This window comes from Gambusia affinis, linkage group LG11, assembly GCF_019740435.1.
Source record: "Gambusia affinis linkage group LG11, SWU_Gaff_1.0, whole genome shotgun sequence".
NCBI classification, from domain to species: domain Eukaryota; kingdom Metazoa; phylum Chordata; class Actinopteri; order Cyprinodontiformes; family Poeciliidae; genus Gambusia; species Gambusia affinis.
This window is the reverse complement of record NC_057878.1, coordinates 2,048,751-2,067,936: the sequence shown is the minus strand read 5'-3', so window position 1 is coordinate 2,067,936 and position 19,186 is coordinate 2,048,751. Positions and strand designations below refer to the sequence as shown.

The following is a 19,186-nucleotide window of genomic DNA, read 5'->3' as shown; positions in this document are numbered from 1 at the left end:
GACAGAAATTAATTTATTAATTAATCCAATTCCCCAAATATAAAATAAACAACTAACTTTCATTAATGAATCGTACATTTGAGCAAATTACTAAAACAAGCATTTACGTGTACGGTATATGTTTGGCGTAGTTAGAATCACTAAGGATGTTACCATCAGTTTTTTTCACTATTATATGTAAAACATCAGGAAGGAATTGCTTGGTGATGTGAAAAAGAGTGCATATTACATTTCTGGTACTTGATTATTGACATACCTGTGAATCACCATCTGTTTATCTGATTATCTATGGGTTGTAGTTACCAGATTCACATCAGTGACAGGAGCTGAAAAACACAGTTTTAGCATATAAATTATGAGTAAAATTGTCTTGAAATGATCTACAATGTGTCTTTACATCTAATATTTTTAGTTAGAGTTACCCAAAATGTAATCATGAAGAATAGTGATGTATAACTTACAAGTAGGAGGCAAGGTGTAGCATGCTTCATGAAAAGGTCTGGTCCTCTTCCAAGTAAAAGGTCATATGAACCTCAATATCTGTTTTATTTGGACAAAAATATTTCTGGTGGTACTTTAAATCACGACCCCCCCAAAAATAAAATAAAGGAGCAATGTGAGGTACAGATATGTGGTTTGCTGCCGGAGGGCAACGCCATGCCACAGAGGGTTAAAGGGAAAACCTAAATACCAGACTCATATTTTCAGGTGACAGGTGGTGGAATCCAAAGGTTGGAGGGCATGGACGAGTGACCATCCTGATCATATTAGGAACCCCTCATGTAAACTCTATCTGACTGCCAACGTCACAGTTGGCTCCAACAGCTGGTATGAAATCTATAATCCCTGGCAAATCCCTGCAGCTATGATGTAGCGATTATGAGAGTGCTGCTGAGGCAGTAATAGTAGAAAGAGACAATCACATATGTAGCTGTCACATAGAATCTCAAAGGTGAACCAGAGGTCTTGGGCCTATGGCAAACAGGTTGTCTTTCAGCATCAGCTGAAACAAGGAGAGGGGGCAGAAATATCCACTGACATTCTGGACTGAGCGTAAATAGCAGAAGGACATCTCAGTCAGTGAGACTATCTGAAAAGCAACAGCCTGCAGGTTCGCTGGCGTTTGGTGCTGCGGATGTGGTGGGTGGCCATATGGAGGCACATTGTGCTGCTGTTCTTAATGCTTTCCTTAAATAAACAGGCCACGTGTGACGGCTGACTTGCTGTTTGTTTAGCTACTGCTCTCTGTTTCTCTCTGGGTGGTTTGGACAGTGAAAGTGGGTGTTGTGAAGACGAGGCAGGCTTTTAAGCCCAGGAATCTTGTTCCTTCCAAGACCGCTACTGTGGGTTAGTGTGACACTGACGTAACGGCCAGGTCAGTGAAGAACGTTATCTTGAAGCCATGTAGGCTAATCCTGGTTGTTGGAGAGCAAGGTTAGAACAAGCCAGAAACACCAACCAGGTCCTAAACCTTAGTGCAGCCTTCATCTGTGCACGTCTCAAACAATTTGAGATATTCAAAAAATAAATAAACAGTTTGAAAAGCAAACCCAGCAAGTGGAGCAATTACAGGGTAAATAGTTGCAGAGATTTAAACAACATTACATAATGTTGAACAACAGTAGGGTTTGGATTGTATCTGTCCCACTTTGCTTTCCTGGATCCCTTTTAAGCTGGATTAACCCCTTCTCATTTTAAATGTGAATTAAGCTCCAGTTCAGAATGGTTTCTGAAAGGATTATGCAAGGTACAAACTTTATTTAAGACCAGTCCAGACCCAGAGAATGCTTCACTGTGTGCTGCTAAATCTAAATCATTTGGCTGTATTAATTGGACAATAAAATCCAAAAATCCTCCCAGTCAATGTGAACGGCTTTGCTGTCCCTGCTGAAAAGAAGTCTTCCCACAGCATGACGTTCCCACCACCATGCTTCACTGTGGGGACAGTATGTCCATGTTGAAGTTTAGGGCTTAGTTCATCAGAGTATCTTCTTCTCCTGCATGACTTGTGGAAAAACAGTCTTTCATAAAATCATGCAAACAGATCCAAAGATATTTACAGATCACTGTCTGCTAACTGTGTTTTTCCCAGCCGAAGGGATAAACCTTGTTGCTGGTTGTATTAAGAACGCTGCAGAAGGAAACTTAGAATTACAGGTTCCCCAAGACTACCAACTATAGACGGACGCTCGCTACAAAAGTTGAGAAACATAGATTCACTGAGTCTGGCCACAACAGCCAATCAGCCCTGATGCCATGGAAACCAGATGGAAGAGGATATCCCATGTTCCAAGCTAACCTCTGCTAACCGCTGCATTGCTTTTGGCTGAGGACGACCATGTTAGATGCTGTTAGTCCAGCATCTAACTGTTCTCTATTATTTTTCTGATGATCAGGTGATTTCCCGACTAACCACTTTATTAGTTTTAATAGCTGCCCTAAGCAATCATTTATAGGTACTCACAGTCAAACCATTGTTGCACCAAACTGCACAGAATTCATACTTGTATATTTGCGTTCCTTAAGCTCATCTTACAGTTCTTGCAGCCTCAGTGTAGTGTATAGTAATGAGAGTTTTGCCGGTGACTGTCTCAGCAAGCCTGTCCCAGCTTGCAAGCATCTGTAGACATGAACATTTCAGAGAGTTCAAATAGAAAAACAGGGCCTCTGGGCGCAGGACGCTCTCACTGAGGGACAAGATGCTACTCGTATCCTATTAATAGCACTTTGGGAGATAATTCCTGCCTTGTCATCCCAGCAGCCAAACCCAAGAAACCTTGCCAAAGGCTTCTGGATAATAATGCTTTCTTTCACCATCTCTCTTTTTTTCTCTCTCTGTTTCCAACACCTAATTATACTACTACAACCAGAACTGCTACAACCAGTTCTGCAGATTACTGCTATTCTTCAGATCAGGGCCAAAGCCCACAATGATAAAAACCAGGAGCTAATAAAACAAAGTTTTCTGTTGTTTCTTATTTGCATTGAGATGTTGGGTTTTAAGTCAGTGACATAGCTTGGAATATCAGGCTCGTGGTTTTAGTTGAACTTTAGACGCTGAGTGTTTGACTTCGGAGGCAGAAAAGAAAGGGAATACACAGATTACACAAAAACACACTTTGAATCTACTTCTACACCTGTGGAAAGAAAACCTCCAACCCCAGATGGTGAACAGAGAAGGTTGGTGTGGAAAGACCAGGCGTCGACCAGGCATGTTGTTATAGAACACATTTAAAATGGGTCAAGGGCAACGGCTGATGGCGACACCCCCCTTTCCAGAAGGGGGGGGGGTCTCTTACAGAACCCTCAATACCTTCTATAGCTGCGTGTCCATTACAAATGTGTGCAGATCTTCCTCTATGTTCTGTTGTTGAAAAATACAATTTTGCATTTGTGGCGTTTTCATTAAAAAAGAAAATTAAAATCACGTGATATTAATTTTATTCACACGACAAGTCATTAAAAATTATGGCAGCAACAGATGTAAACAATTACATGAGATATATTCATAATTTCGCCATGGTGTTAGCACTCATCATCTGTAAGCCAATCAGAGGAGACGTCGGTGTGTGTCAGCCGTTGGAGCAACATACTCTTCAATGAAGAGATTTTGCCAGCATATGTTCTTAAACAGAATCAGGATTTTTGCTTAAGCACAAAAAGCAGCCTTATTATGCTTTACCATGTTATGATCAAAATTTTGATTTTAAGGATGTAGAATGATCAAAAGGTTACTGTGAGTTTCATTTGATTATTTTTCTTCCAGCTTGTGTTTCATTGATTTCTGTGTGTTTGAGCTCTAGTGTTGTTCCTCTGTATCCTGTCCTTCTTGGTTTCAGTCACATCAGCTCCATCCGTCCTGTGGGCCACGCCTCTGCATGTTGGCTCTCAACAACACTCATTGTGACAACAGGAGGATCAAAAGTGACTGCAGCTACAAACCTTCCAGTCAGAATTTGAAACTGCCTTCTTTCAAGAAAGCAATTAATGTCTGTCCGGTCAGGGATGGTAGGTTACAAATGCAAAGTGATAACATCAACATTCTTAATTGGACAATATGTGGTAGATTCATAAAAACTAGTTCAAGCATTTTACTCTGACAGACTTGATCTTAGAACTAGTTCTTGTTAAGGGTGACCTTACACAGCTGTGTTGGTAGAAGTGTGATGGTCTAGTCAAAGTTAGGGTTAAGCATGACCTTAAACAGACTGGTAACGCTTAAAGCTGCAATTTTACTGTAACTTTGACAAATGTTTTCTTTTTTATGTATATTTGCTTAAATTGTCACTATGCTGTGAAAGCTTAATTTGAGACAGCACCAACTGGAGGATGATTGACAGCGCTACGACCTGCCCCCTGCCTCTGATTGGTTGTTTCTGGTTAGCACTGGGAGAAGGCAGAGGTACCAAGTTTTTTCACAGATTGTTTCTCTTACTATACTGTCATGGGATAGTGACAGATTCAATAAATGTAAAAAAAAATCTATTTTTATAACAGTTGTGTAATTCAGCTTTAACTCAGTGATGTAGTCGTAATATTGTTACAAAAGTTTATAAAATTGTGTCTGAATGAACAGCTATCGTTGAGACTGATTTATTTTAACGTGCTGAAATCTGTTTTCTTCTGGCATAAAGTGAACACACTCGTCTACGATTGCGTCTCAAGAACTCTTACAAAAATAAATTAGAGTTCAAATGGAGCATAAGTGGAACCAAAAGATGGCTATCAACTAGCAATTGGATTCTGTCTGTTTAGTTCAGGTGATTAAGGAAAAAAAAAAGGAACAAAAACATTATGTTAGCTTCTTCTGGTCATCGTCAGATTTTGAAGTGCATTGAGATGCCATCAGTCAACATTCAGTGAGGGTGACACGTTGCAGAGACAGATCCAGACTGCAGAGGCTGGACATATTGATTCTCCAGGCCCTCTCGGTTTGATCAGCTTCTGGATAACTGGGGGGCAGAGCTGCCCTTGACTCCCTCCGACGTTCTGACCCTAAAGGCACGACACGCAGCGAAAACACACTTTCTCTGAAGCAGATCAGAAAAAGTGATCAGGACAGATGCTTTTGTTTACAGCAGTCTCCCCTGAACCTGCAGGGTGACTTCCAAATTAAAATGTAGCGTCTGGTTCTGGTTCCATTGTTTTGATGATTTCACTATACGAGCAGCAGCAGCTCTTAGTTGATCCTGGTGTCGCTCTGAACTAGGAGCACTCTCTGAATCTATACTGAAATGACAGTAGTGAGTACTGTTCATGAGTGGGAGCGGTCCAGTAGTTAATGTGTGCAGCTTTAACCCATTTAAGGTTAAAGCTGCACAGATTTACAGAGCTGTACTGTTACCTCTGTGCCCATATTTCTTCATTTTACATTTTACAGTATGCAAATTGATCAGATAAAAGAAATACTGTGGAGGGTTTATCCTTATTTTAGCAAATTATAACTTTCATCCCTCAAATTTGACTGTGGCTGATTTCCTACTTTCTGTTTATCTCAGAAGTTGGAGAATCCAAAAACTGTATGAAACTCACGTCAGCTGTTCTCTTCGCAATCTGGAAAGGCTTATAAAACTCCCCTAACGCCAAAAAAACATAATTTCACAAATTCATTGTTTCCATTAAATAAAAAACAAATTAGAATCACGTGTGTTCATGCGGTAAGAAATTAAAAACACATGCCACATCATCATCCACTGCTACTTCCTGTCGCCTTTGTCTTTTCTGACAGTAACATCCGGTTGTTGATCATGTGACTCATGATGTGTAAAAAGTATTTTCATTGCAATTTTGCAAAATATACTAATTTTTATACAGATGAAATACTACCTGATCCCGCACCAAAAATATTTCATCAAAAAGAGTAAGCTTTTCCATGATGCAAATTTATTTTGATAATTCCAATTCTTACGGCCAATGGAAATGCAGCTTGTGCACCGAGACCAAGCAAACTGTTACAAGCTAACTAGTTAGCCTTCAGAGCAAAAATGAAGTTCCTGTTCATTTCAAACAGTCAAGTTATGTTAACTGACAATAATTAACCCTGTCTTGCAAAAAAAACCAATATTTTTTTTATCTTAAATTACTTGTTAACTGCTGTGCAGTCTGTGCTGCCTGCGGTTTCCAAACTACAACCACAAGCAGTGCAGAAAATCGTCATTGATCGCTGATTGGCCCGATTGAAATTCTGCCTTGCAGTCGGTCCTGCTCTCATTCACAGTCGACATCTTTGAGATAATGAAACCAAAAAATGTCACCATTGGTGGTCACTGGTGGTAATGAATTTTTGCTCTTCTGCTGTAAAATGAGAAAAAAAAATTGATGTGACTCCAGTGTCTATAAGGCTTTAATTGCCTTTGCAGGGTGAGTAATGGCTCCATGACTGCTGCATAAGACCACTTACATGATGAACATGACAAAGAATGTTACCTTTCTGCTTCTAATTGCATTTTCTCAAAAACAAAAAAGAAAAAAAGAATACATCATACCTATGCAGTCCTAATTCTGGCTTGATATCTGAACCATGTTTCCAGCACAATTGACTGGATTTTGTTTCCTATTATGGGAGAATGATTTTTGCAGGTTTTTACCAGCCTAAGCATTGGGCTAGCCTGGTAAAAACAGCTCTGCTGGAGACATGGACTCTGTTGATGTTTCAAACTGGATCATATTTTTTCCAGTCGGTAACGTTTGGCCATGTCGTGTGTAATGCACCATTTTGACTGTGAAAGAAGCTACACTGTGAAGCCTATCAGAAATTAAGTGTGCTGTAAACAACTAACCGTCTCCTAACTGTCCCCATGTTTCAACCACCTAGTTGCTTATTAATAGCACAGATAAATAATTTGGAACAAGCCCTCTACAATTATTCTATCCGCTTTGTGGGATGAAGTACCACACACTGTCCATGTGAGCGGTACACGAACTGGTTCTGTCGAGAGGAAAGCTTAAACCAAAATTACACCAGAACGGTGACCTCAAGTGTGGTCAAGGAGTTATTGTATGAATTGTTTTGAACCTGCAGGAAGAGCAATTCTGACTCTTTGTGGATCAGAGAAAACCTGATCGTAAAAGTACGTTGTGTATTCATTCTGCCCTGGAGAAATGAATCACCAAGAACCAGAGGTGTGACCAAGTCACTGTGTTGCAAGTCTCAAGTAAGTCTCAAGTCTCTGTCCTCAAGTCCGAGTCAAGTCTCAAGTAAAGACAGGTAAAGTCGAGTCAAGTCTCAAGTAAAGACAGGTAAAGTCGAGTCAAGTCTCAAGTCAGGAACCTTTAATTTCAAGTCATTTCGAGTCGTTCTTATTTTATTTTATTTTTTATAATTCGCAATTATACATAAAATTCAAATAATAGACCATTTGTTCTTTTTAAAATATGTATTTATTTCAAATGATAGAACATGTGTAGCTGAACACAAAGTATAAAAAACATTTTTAAATTGGACCACTTTACTGCGCAGTTCTGTTAAACTTGATATTCAATAAAAAAAGACAAAAATGCTGACATTTCCACAGCACAATACAAAGAACCATAACAGCAGTTTTTTCCTCTTTTCTCTGACCTGGTCACTGAGTGAACATGTATTTTTATGTGTCCATGTTTTGAGTGACATAAGAAACAAAACAAATATATCAACTGAACAATTAACAGAAATCTGCAATTGAGGATACTGTATTTCAGCTAACTATTCTGCATTGCATTTGCAAAAGACCAAACTGGCCAAAAGACTGTCTGTCATTTGTGCACGATGAGGGGTAAAATGATGCCACCATAGCTGAAGACGCGCTCCACTGGAGCACTGCAAGCAGGTACTGCCAAAACTCTGGTGGCCACATTAAACAGTGAAGGAAGAGTGTGCATGTTCATTGCCCAGAACAAGAGGGCGTTCTGTCCATCAGCAATATGGAGGTAATGACTTAGCTGTAGTGCTGGACTTGTCTGGACATCCTTCTTCTGCCTCTTACAATAAGCAGCAAACAGTCCTCCATCTTCACAGTCCTTTTGATCTTTTTCACCAGGAGTCACGTGTTGCTCCAACTTTGCAGGATCTGCAGCATTTTCCAGGATCAGATCTGAGAAAACATCCAAGTAACAGCGGCAAAAGACCCTGTATTAGAATTTTAGACAATAAATAAATAATACAGAAAAAGAACACCAAATACAGTCTTTACCTTTAACTTTTTGTGTCACTTCTGTCTTCATGTCCTGACTGCCCAACACATGGTGTTCCACCCACAACAGAGAAAACGCTGGATCCAAAGCAGCTGCTTTGAGGTACACTGGATCTGAAAAGGGTGCAGTGATCCCTTCTTCTGCTCTCGCCATTTGCACACTGATAAAAATTCCAAGAAATCTTTTGTTCAAAGATGCCTGGAGACTGCTGACCAGACCATTCAGGAAACGGACTTGCGGCTTCAGTTTCTCAAGGTGGTGATTGAGGGACAGCACAGATGGAACAACAGCACTGATCGTGACTATTTTCTCACCTTGTGTCAAATCAGTTGCTTCTTCAAACGGTTTCAAGATGTCCACCATCTCCTTCAGCAAGTTCCACTCGTATTGTGAATAACAACTTCTTGTGCCCGGCTTTTTCAAGAATAGCACAGAGTTTTAGATGTTCACATTGAAGAACCGCCTTCACTTGTCTCACTGTTGAATTCCATCTTGTGATTACAGAAGCAGGGATGCTTTTCCGTTCACCAAATTCAGCTTCAAACACATCTTTCAATGTTGTGCTTGTGTGCAGTAGTGAGCTGAGCTTAGATAGCTTTGAAAGGGCAGGAGATGCCACTTTGGTCTCTGTCAGGCCATCTCTCACCACCAGCTGAAGTGTGTGAGCAAAACATTGCAGGCGATGTTTCTTTCCCAAAGAGGCACCGACTGTTTCCTGATCTTCCAAGGGTAAGTCATGCCAGAGCTCTGGGTCGTCAAGACGATGATTATCATCAGGTTCCTCACCTTGGTCAGTAGGAAAGCATACAGTGAATGCTTTTCGCATATTGGCAGCATTGTCACTTATAATGTAATCTAGCTTATCTTTGATGTTGTATTCATCGCATACAGCTTCAAACTTTTCACAGATTCTTTCACCTGTGTGCGAGCCTTTGAAGCGCTCAAAGGCCAACAGTTTTGATTTTACCTCGAGCCTCTCAATTCCTTTTTGTATCCAGTGCACAGTGATGCCAAGGAAACCCCTCATCTTTCGGTCTGACCAAATGTCCACTGTCACTGAAACATGATCAGTCTGGCTCAGCTGGGTTTTTAACATCAAATGTTTCTCAGCAGCAAGATCTTCTATTTTTGATGTCATTGTTCTGCGACATATTGGGCTGTATTTGCTGTCGACTACTGTCAGAAAGTGTCGAAAACTCTTGTTTTCCACAATAGACAGGGGCAGATTACAACCAATAATTAAGTCACGTAGTAAGGCATTTGTAATGGCTTTCTGCTGTGGATGATTCATACTGTACTGCCCAGCACGAGTGTCCAGAAATTGTGATATGGAAGGCTGTTGAGGTTCATTTGTGATCCTCTTATTCATCTGGTATTCTTCAAATCTGTCAGAAGTAAACAGATGTCAGAAAATAAATTACAGCCATTCATGAATTACATTTGACTTCAGTTTACTCCTTCTTTTCATAAATAAACATCAACACTACAACAATCAGAGTTTTCAAAAATGAAATAAGTATAAATGAAGTTATCACAAGTAAACTCAGGAAGGTCTGGTGCATTTATTTTTCTGCTTTTATTTCTACATATGTTAGTTTCAGTCCTCCGTAAATATGGGACAGATATTCTAAACACAAAATTTATTTGGGACAGTCACTGTATTTGGTCTTTTTTTTCCCCAGCAAAGCTATACTACTTGGAAATGGGTCTGTACGACATGTGACAGTCAGCGGCCATTAAGTCAAAACAGTTGACTTAATGCACTGACTGCAGTAAACAATATATTGTCAATATAATTTCCCAACGTAGATGTCTTCAAATACACCAACCATCCTTAGATGATACTAGACCCGGCTCATCATCATGATGGGACAGAGAGACTCTGTTCCCAGAATCTGCTTTCTGTTCCGGAGCCCCGCTCACTATCCACCGGCTTATTGAGCTAACACGGTGCACATTATTTGTGGAGGCATTTGAAGGACCGGATTTATGGTAAATCATCACCAATTTAACCGGGAGTACACATGCTAACACGAAGTTAGCTAAAGTCAACTATGTTACAGCAAAAGAAAAGTGCCACCTACCGATCTTTGTGAAGCTTCAAATGCCGGACAAAGTTGGACGTCGTGGCATCTCCATCCGATATTCTCTTCTTGCATGTTTTACAAGTTGCAGTTCGTTTTTTAGTCGAAATTTCATAACCTACGTAGCCAAAAGAAATTACTCGCGGAAGCATATTCGAGCGATTATTTCGTATTTCGTTCCCTGAGCTCTGTAGCTTCGCCGCGTTTTTTTAAACGTCCAAATCCTGTTAATTTGATTGGTTGTGCTGCAGCTACGTACACATACGTACATAAGGAGAGAGGAAAAACATAGTGACGGTCTGCGCATATTGATACGGAATGAGTGAAATTAAGTAATGACGCCAGTTTATAAATAATGTGTTTTAAATTTTAAGACTTTGAGTAAAAAATATCAAGTCTTTTCAAGTAAACAGCTTCAAGTCGAGTCAAGTCCCAAGTCAATGGCATGAAAGTCAAAGTCAAGTCCGAGTCTTTGAGCATTTTTTCAAGTCAAGTCTCAAGTCGTGATTTTAACGACTCGAGTCTGACTCGAGTACAAGTCATGTGACTCGAGTCCCCACCTCTGCCAAGAACTCAGAATGAATGTGACCTGCATGATGAGTGTACAGAAACCTGTGATTGTGACTAATGTCAACATTGAGCACTTTAGACAGAGTGGAGCTCCGTCTCTATTGAAGCTGCTGGTTTATCTTTAGAGATAACCTGCCTCTGGAAGACTGAGGCTCAGACAAAGCAAACAGGTTTAATTATTTTGTCGGTTTAATGAGAGCAGATTACATCACACTGGTGAACAGCCTCGTCTGCTAAACAAGGGCTAGCATGCCACACAGCGAACCATGCAGGTACTGATAAAAGTGCCTGCTCCCCATTTGTTCAGATCAACATGACTGTGAAAGACCATTAGCACAGAGTGGGTCAGTTTATTTGTTAAGGCAATTGATTGCTACAAAGGACAGAAACAGATATGAGTCGTGACATGCATGGGAAAATCATCCAGACAGCCTTCGTGCAGATGCCTATGTTGCCTGGCCAGTGATCTGATCTGCAGACATTTTGGGGGCACCCTCCTTTTTCTGTTCGGACTGATCCTCCATGCTAGAACAAAAAAGGAAAGTACAACAAATAAACCCAGGGCAGAAATGGAGATATGTCTGATTAGTTGGATCTACGCACCCTGATTTGTTCACTCTTTGTCTCAGCAGGCATGCGGTGATTTAATTAACTTCTGACAAAATACTCCAAACAAATATGTACACGCTGTAATATAGGCGTCTAAAACCATTCTCTCAGTAAATGTACAGTTGCTGTAAACATGCACTCTGTAACCACTGAGTCCAGCTGGCACCCAGGCTCCTTTTCTGTACATGCTGTTGTTATATTGGAACATTTCAGCACCAAACTGGTCGCCAAGATGGATGTAACTGACTGATGAACATCATCCCATATTGCAAAATGAAGCTGAAGTGACACCTAAGACTGGTTTCTATGGCGCCTGGCACGAGCACGGACTCAGTGGCTGTTAAAGGGAGTCAGGGTGTGAAGGCGTCGAACGCCCAACCCTACAGTGGAGCTCAGTTTGGACTGTCAGAACGTCTCGGTCTCCCTCTGCCCTGCAGCAGCACACTTTTCCACATCATCTAATTCACATCATGTGAATATTCATGGCAGATTAAAGGGTTAATTCATATTTTTTTTAAGTGATGTTCTGTGCACAATTTCATCAGGAGTAAGTTTCCTAAGTAGTGGCAAATGTGTCATGTGAGTTTGCAGTGAAGAAAGTAAATTCTCAGAGCAGTGGAAGGCTAAAGGCTAGCATGCATTTAGCTTATTTTAGCTATTTAAAGTAGCTAGATAAGCTATTTAGCAAAAATTGGTTATTTTAGTTTTTAAATTAACTCAAAGGGAAAATGTTGACACCTGTGGGAACCAGTTGATTCCACAATGGTTTCAATTGAACCTCAAAATATTAAATATAATCACAGCTTCCACATTACTGTTTATTTAACAATAAACAAACAATATGTCTTCCTGGTCCAACACACTTGAATCCAACAGCTGAATCTCCTCCTCAGTGCAGTCAGGTTCTCCAGAGTCCTTCAAATGACCTCATTATTTGACTCAGGAGTGTTGAAGTAGAGGTACATCTAAAGGTTTCAGGACACCAGCCCTGGAGGACCAGGATTGACCACCCCTGAACTAGACCATTGCAACTTTGACTCCATGCAGCCATTATCTTGTGGATTTGCTGCTGTTTTGGAGTCACTGTTTGGCTGATGAAGCAGTTTCAAACTTCTGCTGTCAGACAGAAGACCTGACCTCTGGCTGTGGAGTTCATGGTCAGTTTTGTGGTTCATTCAGGTGTGAATCTTTCTCTCTGCATCCCTTCAGTGAATCTCTGTATATCTGTCCTGTCATGAACTTTAACATTCACCATGCAAACTGGCGACAGTATGATCCAACATGGAGGTCCTTTGTTTTTATTTAGCCGTTTCTCTGACCATCTGGTGTAAATGTGCTAAGACCTTCACCTCAGGAGAGCTTGGCAGCTACCTTGCTGCTACTTTGGCTCCTGAGTTACTGCTATGTTTTTTTTTTTTAGTTTTATTTTTTTTTTATGCTCATCATTTCCATTTTAGCTTCATCTTTATTTAATAAATAGCAACAGGGTGGAGCCTGGTGTGTGTTTTCTCAGACTTGAGGTTAGATTTGAATCATTTTAGAACCTGGTGAAGAATGTGTTTTGGTATGATAAACTTTAGAGTTTAGCTGGAGAGAACTTTCTTTGCACCATGATGATATCATTTGATGTGATTAGACGGACTGGAAAAGTGCTTTTGGAGAGCGACTGCATCAGTGGAATATTTCAACAATATATTAAAAGACATTCATTTGTACATTTACAGTATATGTGGGCAAGACCTAGTTTCCAGAAATATACATATTCTATCTGCACATACTCTTCTAATATACTTTGTCGGGACAGTATACATTTGCGATAAACACCAAACCAAGCTTTAATATTACTACGTTTTTCATTTCAAGCAATTTTCTTTTTCATGGCATTAACTCCTGATGGACCTCAGTGAAGGTTTGGCAGCTTTCCCTCAAAGTTTGACTCAAATACTGAGGGTCAACTCTCAATAGCTGCATTTCCATTGACCACATAATTTGGCATTTCAAAAATAAACTCGCTTAATGGAAACACGCCAACTTTGAACCTTGCCAACTTAGTTTTTTGATAAATAATTTTGGTATTAGGATGAATGAGGATTTTTTTTTCTTTGGCTGTCTTAAAATTAGTGTATTTTTCAAAACTGCAAGCAACAGTATGTTGCCATTAGTGAAAACCACAAAGAAGACGATGACAGGAAGTAGTTGGAGTATGATGGCGTGGCGTGTTTTTGAACAAATTATTGTGTGAATAAACTTATTCATGTGTGATCTTAATTGCGTTTCTTATTTAATGGAAACAACTCAATTGCAAAATGTTTTTTTTTGTTTCCAACATTAACAGAACAGTGACAAACGTTTTGCTCACATCTGTAATGGAAACACAGCTAGTGACAGAGACCCTCCATGCAATACACACACAAGTTTGTTTGACCTGTTGATGCTGAACTAGATTAATAAAAGTCAGAAGTGGCCCATGCTTCAGCAGCCCTCAGGGCTTTTGACGTCACTGGTTGTGTGTGTTGTACTGAGCACAGGAGCTGATTCTACTGAAATCAGGAATTTAGTGTTACAGCACATGCATCACTTTTCTAACAGAAACCAAGAATGAACCACATTGTCTCTATGATCTACTTTCAGTCCAGACCGATATCGTAGCAATAGTGGAGGTTTTCCGTGCCGGGAGCCTCCGCCGGATCGTCCACTCAGTCAGGGAAAGTGCTCTAAGGGGTTTCTTTTTGTAGGACAGTGATACTATAGATACTAAGTCCCAGCATGCTTCTGTCCTTTTCGGGCCGCTGTTACACCACGATGCCATCAATCTGCAAGCGCAGTCCGTTAATAATGAATGAGGCTTTTCCTTTGCTGTGGCGTGCTGAGAGTCTGTGGGGAGACCCGGAGACGAGAGCTCTTACAAGCCGCCGTTGTTTCATTATTCATACAGGTACTTCAACCAGGACCAGGATCTCACTGTGTTCATCTGTGCCAGGTGAACACAGTGGTCTCCGCCTTCCTCTCTCCCAGTCGTAGTGTTTTGGTCTCTAATGGATGGTTGTGTGACCTGCCCCTGACCGTCTGGACCGAGCAGCAGAACTCAGCTGGCCGGGTCGTATTGGTGTGTGACTCGCATTTTCAAGTGGCTGAGGGAAAGGATGTTTTCGGACTCCAGGATGATGGTTGGTTCCGTCCGTTGTCACCTCCGTAGGTTCTGAGAATAAAATGTCTAAAGGCAGCGTGCAACTCCAGGAACAAAAATGAATTTCTCACGTCTATAATCCAACGGCTGTTGTTTGGCAGCAGGAAGTTGTAACGTTTAGATGTGTGTGTGTGTGTTTCTGAGTCGGGGTGTTTGAGTCCTACTCGCGGCTGTAGCTGCGTTTCTTGAAGGTGAAGAAGGAGGTCTTCGGGGGCGGGCCCAGCAACATGGAGACCTGGTTTTTGTGTGTGATGATAATCTGAGGGAGTAAAGAAAGGAAAATGACAGAATCCACTTTGAAAACTTTGCTTAAACTATGCTTGATAAGCTTACTAGACTGACAATCATCTTTTATTAGAATGTTACAGCAAAAAAAAAAAAAAAAGAAAAACTGACAAGAGAGGCTTTGCTGCACAGTGATAATTAACTGACTTCCCCTTGTGAGATGAATAATGTGCTGTGAGATTTGAAGGAATGACATTGTTGGAGGTCAAAGTCTGGTATGGGAACTATGAAGGAGTCAGACGTGACAAAAGTAGAACAACACCAAGCTTAGCTTACCATGTTAACAGTCTCTGTTAGCTTGCTATGTTAACTCTGAAAGGTTTGACTTTATTCATGCTCCTTCAACCTTGTGTCTTTTGTCCATTACAACCCCAAAATTTCAATGTATTTTATTTGAGGTTTTATTAGAGAGACTGGCACAATGTGTGAAGTGGAAGGAAATTCAGATTGTTGTCCTCTAAATATCTGAAAGACAATGCAGTGAGAGTCTGTTATGGGAACTTGTCAAGCTTTAAAGTAAGAGAAATGCTGCTGGTCAGCCTGGTGGGGGCTGGCACTCAGTCTCAGACCACTGTTGTCCAAGCAGGACAATGACACTGAACACAGAATCAGAGCTACAAGAACATGTTTAGTCAAAGTCTTTACCTGAATTCAACTAAGATTAATAATGTACTCCTATGTTTGCATAATATGGATGTGTTTTGATGCCTCCCTGTATTCTCTTTGATATTTTTGATGTAGTAAAACAGAGAGCTGAGAGAAACCCTTTGAACCATTTGACTAAATACTGGTAAATAATGATATGGTGCTACCAGCAGTGGTCAGGGTGGTTGGAATTTGTGAATGAAAGGGTTTTGGAGGAAACAAACGGGTCCTCTCACCGTGCAGGGAGGCTGCATCCAGGGCTCACCATCGATCTGCATGGGCAGCCGCCGAGAAGTCCTGGAAACAGACAGCAGAGGGATGACAGGCGGGGAGTTAGTGTGGGGAGCAGAGGTTGGTAAAGGCGGGCGACGGTCAAGAAGGTCAGATATCACACATCTCTGAGGCGAGAGGGACGACTGTTAACTCTGTCCCAGTGTCAGGGTCAGACACTGCTCTCCTTGTTCCCATGAGAACAGATCCCAGACAGGCCCCCACTCTTTAAACTCCCTTAACCCACTGTTCACACACACACACACACATACACACGCCCATGCTCACACACACACACAGCCAAAGTTGGTTTAAGACTTTTGTACATGCCTCTGTGACTGAAGAAACACGCTGTGGGAGATTGGCTGGGATGAATACGCTTTTAATTCTGGTCTAGGAAACTGAACAAGAGTCCAGGTCCCTCAGTTCCACTATAACACAGACCGCTGTCCTAACCAAAGTCCTCTCCTTGTTACATTAGCTGACACACAGTGGACACAGTCAGATGCTTCCTCCACTCTGAACTCCTCATCAGAAACTTTAGTTATGAATATTATCAAACAATGAGAATTGCTTTCAGTCAACTTTTAAAAGTTTGTTAAAGTGTTGTTTGTTTTATGTTCGCTTGTTGTTAAAGACAGAGAAAACCTGTCCCTTACACTGCTGCCTCTGCATGAAACGCCATCTTAAAGCTGCAGTACATAAAATAACTTTTATAAAAAATGTTTTTTACATATTTGTTAAAACTGTCAGCATGTCGTGACAGTATAACATGAGACAGATAGTCTTTGAAAAGATCAAGTCCTCCTGTCAGTGTAACTGTTGCCATCTGAAGAAATGCACTGCTCCTGATCAAAAGTAACCAATCAGAGACAAACCCTCCAATCATCCACCGTCATCAGTGGCCATGCTAACTACACTTAGCGTCCATGACAGACTGCTAATTGGGAGAAGCTGTTGCTGCTGGCTAGTCTGAAAGACTGCACTCTTAACAAGTGTATTATTTTGGTTTAGTGATGAAAACTTACTTTTTTGTATTGAATTACTTTAAAAGTTACACATTTTTAACTTAAAGTAACTTTTTATTTTGACTTTACTAGAAACAAGTTCAATACAGACCATATTTGGCTCCTCGTTCACCAGAACCCTTACAAATAACAACAAATCATTTTGCTCAGCAGGAACATTAACCTCTGCTGATGGAAACAGCATCTGTTGTCTGCTAGAAACACATGTCCCTCCTCTACTCATTAATTATCCATGACTACTTCAATACACTTCATTGATAGCCAGTGATTACAATGCACTCCACTGGTTGCCATTGGTACTATAGCTAATGGGTAACCAGTGGTTTTCCATTCTATTTGCAGACGTCAGAACTTGAAACTGAACACAGACTCTTCCTCAGCCGGTCAGTCCAAAGTCCCCACTGCTTCCTTTGTAAAGCACACAGCTATGATATATAATTCATCAGCTAGAAGGATGTTATGGTTTAGACACGAACGCACATAAACCCTCAAAAGGAATGCATTTTTTACTCTGCATGTACAGGGGAGGTATGTATTTTATGTTCTGTGTGGTTGAACTGGAACACAAACAATGGCTGGTGACCAAGAAGGACTGAAGCTGAGCGGTGGAAGGAGCACAGCTTCAGTTTGGGGACAAGATGGCGGCGGCGGCGGCTGACCTGATGGTGACGCTGGTGCACTGAGCCAGTCTGCGTCCCGCGCTCTTCAGCCCAGTGTAGATCTGCCCCATTTCTATTGCCCCCTCCAGGCCCACCACCTCCAAGAGCTGATCACTGAAGTCTGGAAGGCAGCAGAGAAACACAAAGAGAGAGAAATTCACAGGGTTTAACCGAAGAAAAGAGAGATTCGAGTGAGGTCCAGTTAAGACAATACTGACGTAAAACACTGATAACCTCTCCTCCAAGCAGCAATGTGATAATCTTAATATTCTGCTTTTTCATGTCAAAGTTCATTTGTTCAGTCAGTGCAATTAGGAGTAGAACAACAAGAAAGTTAACCAGACAAAAACGAGAAGTCAAGTTGGTCAAACATGTAAAAATAAAGTAAAGCAAACCTTTTTTCAAATAGTTCAGAAAGTTAATTTAGGGATTCTAAATATAATGTGAAATAAATAAAAAAGCATGACATTGCTCAGAGCACAACGCACAGAACTAGACTGAATAGATCTGCCCATGTGGATCGAGCATATCATCATCTGATCTAGAATTATTTATTTATTATTTTCCACCACACACACCTCTCCTCCCTTGATAGAAATAGTGTTTGGCATAATTGTTTTTTCAGGAGTGTTTCTTCGGATGCCAGGACTCTGACCTGTGGGGGAATGATCAGCTCCTTTGCTGATCAGACAAAAAACCCTCAGTACCACAAGTCCCTCATCCATCCAAGGCCAGTTTAACATGTATTATTCTTGTTTCAGTTTAATTCACTTAAACCTCCTTTCCCTGAAGACTATTAGCTGCACAGTCAGCGATTACACACATGAAAAAACATACAACAACCTGATCAACAACAACAATCATTCAGTGCAGAACAGTGGGGGTTAGAGTTGATCAATCTGACAGCATTGGCAAGGACAGATTTCCATTGATGGTTTCATCATTGTGTATCCATCCTGATCCCAGCCTGGGCCATGACTAAAACACCTTCACGATTCTGAAAAGCTCATCCTTAAGTTATCTTCTAGGCCATTAAACCCGTTTTGTAGTACAGGCTTTGATGTGTTCTGAGGACAGCACACAGTAAATTTGTTGTGTTCACAATCCCCTCAGAACAGTCCACGCATTCAGCAACTTTTCACCTGTAAAGCCTTCAGGCACGGGAGAATAGCGCTGCCTCCACCTGAACTTCCTTCCCCTTTCTCTGTTGTGTGTGCAGAACGCCTGACATGCCGCAACAGGCTGGATCCGACTTTCTCCTGCTGAAAGGAGCCCACAGAGGGACAGCAGTCTGGCACTGAAACTTTAATGTGTGTAAAACAATCCCGCTTTGTGTTTCTGTTCAGCGTGCTTACAGACACAAGGATTATGCTCTTCTGCAGTTCATCTTAACTCATACGTGATCTCTGAACGTCTCCGTTTTGAGTTGGCCCAGAAACTCCTTCAGATTCTTTGCGGGATGAATTTCAAGCTGAAAATCTGAGAACTGTTTTGTCCTCTCGGCCGGCGCGATAATTTGTGGGGTGTGACAGCAGAAAGTGTTGGCGGCAACTCGGACACACTAATTAAGTGTCGTGGCAAACAGATCACATGGCAACAGAAACCAAGATGACTTGGTTTCCTCTACTTCTCCGCTTTCGTCTTCCTGCCATCACTTAGTTTGTTCTGATGAATGAA

At 41.1% G+C, this 19,186-nt stretch overlaps 2 protein-coding genes across 3 annotated transcripts in view; both read right to left on the bottom strand.

Moving 5' to 3' along the window:
* Positions 1-8,567: 8,567 nt before the first annotated feature.
* LOC122839489 lies at positions 8,568-10,822 on the bottom strand. The gene is made up of 3 exons (XM_044131080.1): positions 10,257-10,822; positions 9,140-9,557; positions 8,568-8,958 (listed from the first exon to the last, which is right to left on the bottom strand). The coding sequence occupies exons 1-3, from the start codon at positions 10,406-10,408 to the stop codon at positions 8,815-8,817; spliced, it is 714 nt and encodes a 237-aa protein (XP_043987015.1). The 5' UTR covers positions 10,409-10,822; the 3' UTR covers positions 8,568-8,814.
* Positions 10,823-10,988: 166 nt separating this feature from the next.
* LOC122839488 (diacylglycerol kinase beta) overlaps positions 10,989-19,186 on the bottom strand; it is a 103,718-nt gene continuing 95,520 nt past the window's right edge. The window contains exons 26-29 of one of the 2 annotated variants that reach the window (XM_044131078.1): positions 17,510-17,630; positions 15,789-15,849; positions 14,787-14,881; positions 10,989-11,351 (exon numbers count right to left, since the gene is read on the bottom strand). In XM_044131078.1, coding sequence (XP_043987013.1) covers positions 11,273-11,351; positions 14,787-14,881; positions 15,789-15,849; positions 17,510-17,630 — 356 coding nt within the window. In that variant the 3' untranslated portion in view covers positions 10,989-11,272. The remainder of the gene's footprint in view (positions 11,352-14,786; positions 14,882-15,788; positions 15,850-17,509; positions 17,631-19,186) is intronic. The other variant, XM_044131079.1, reaches the window with a different exon arrangement.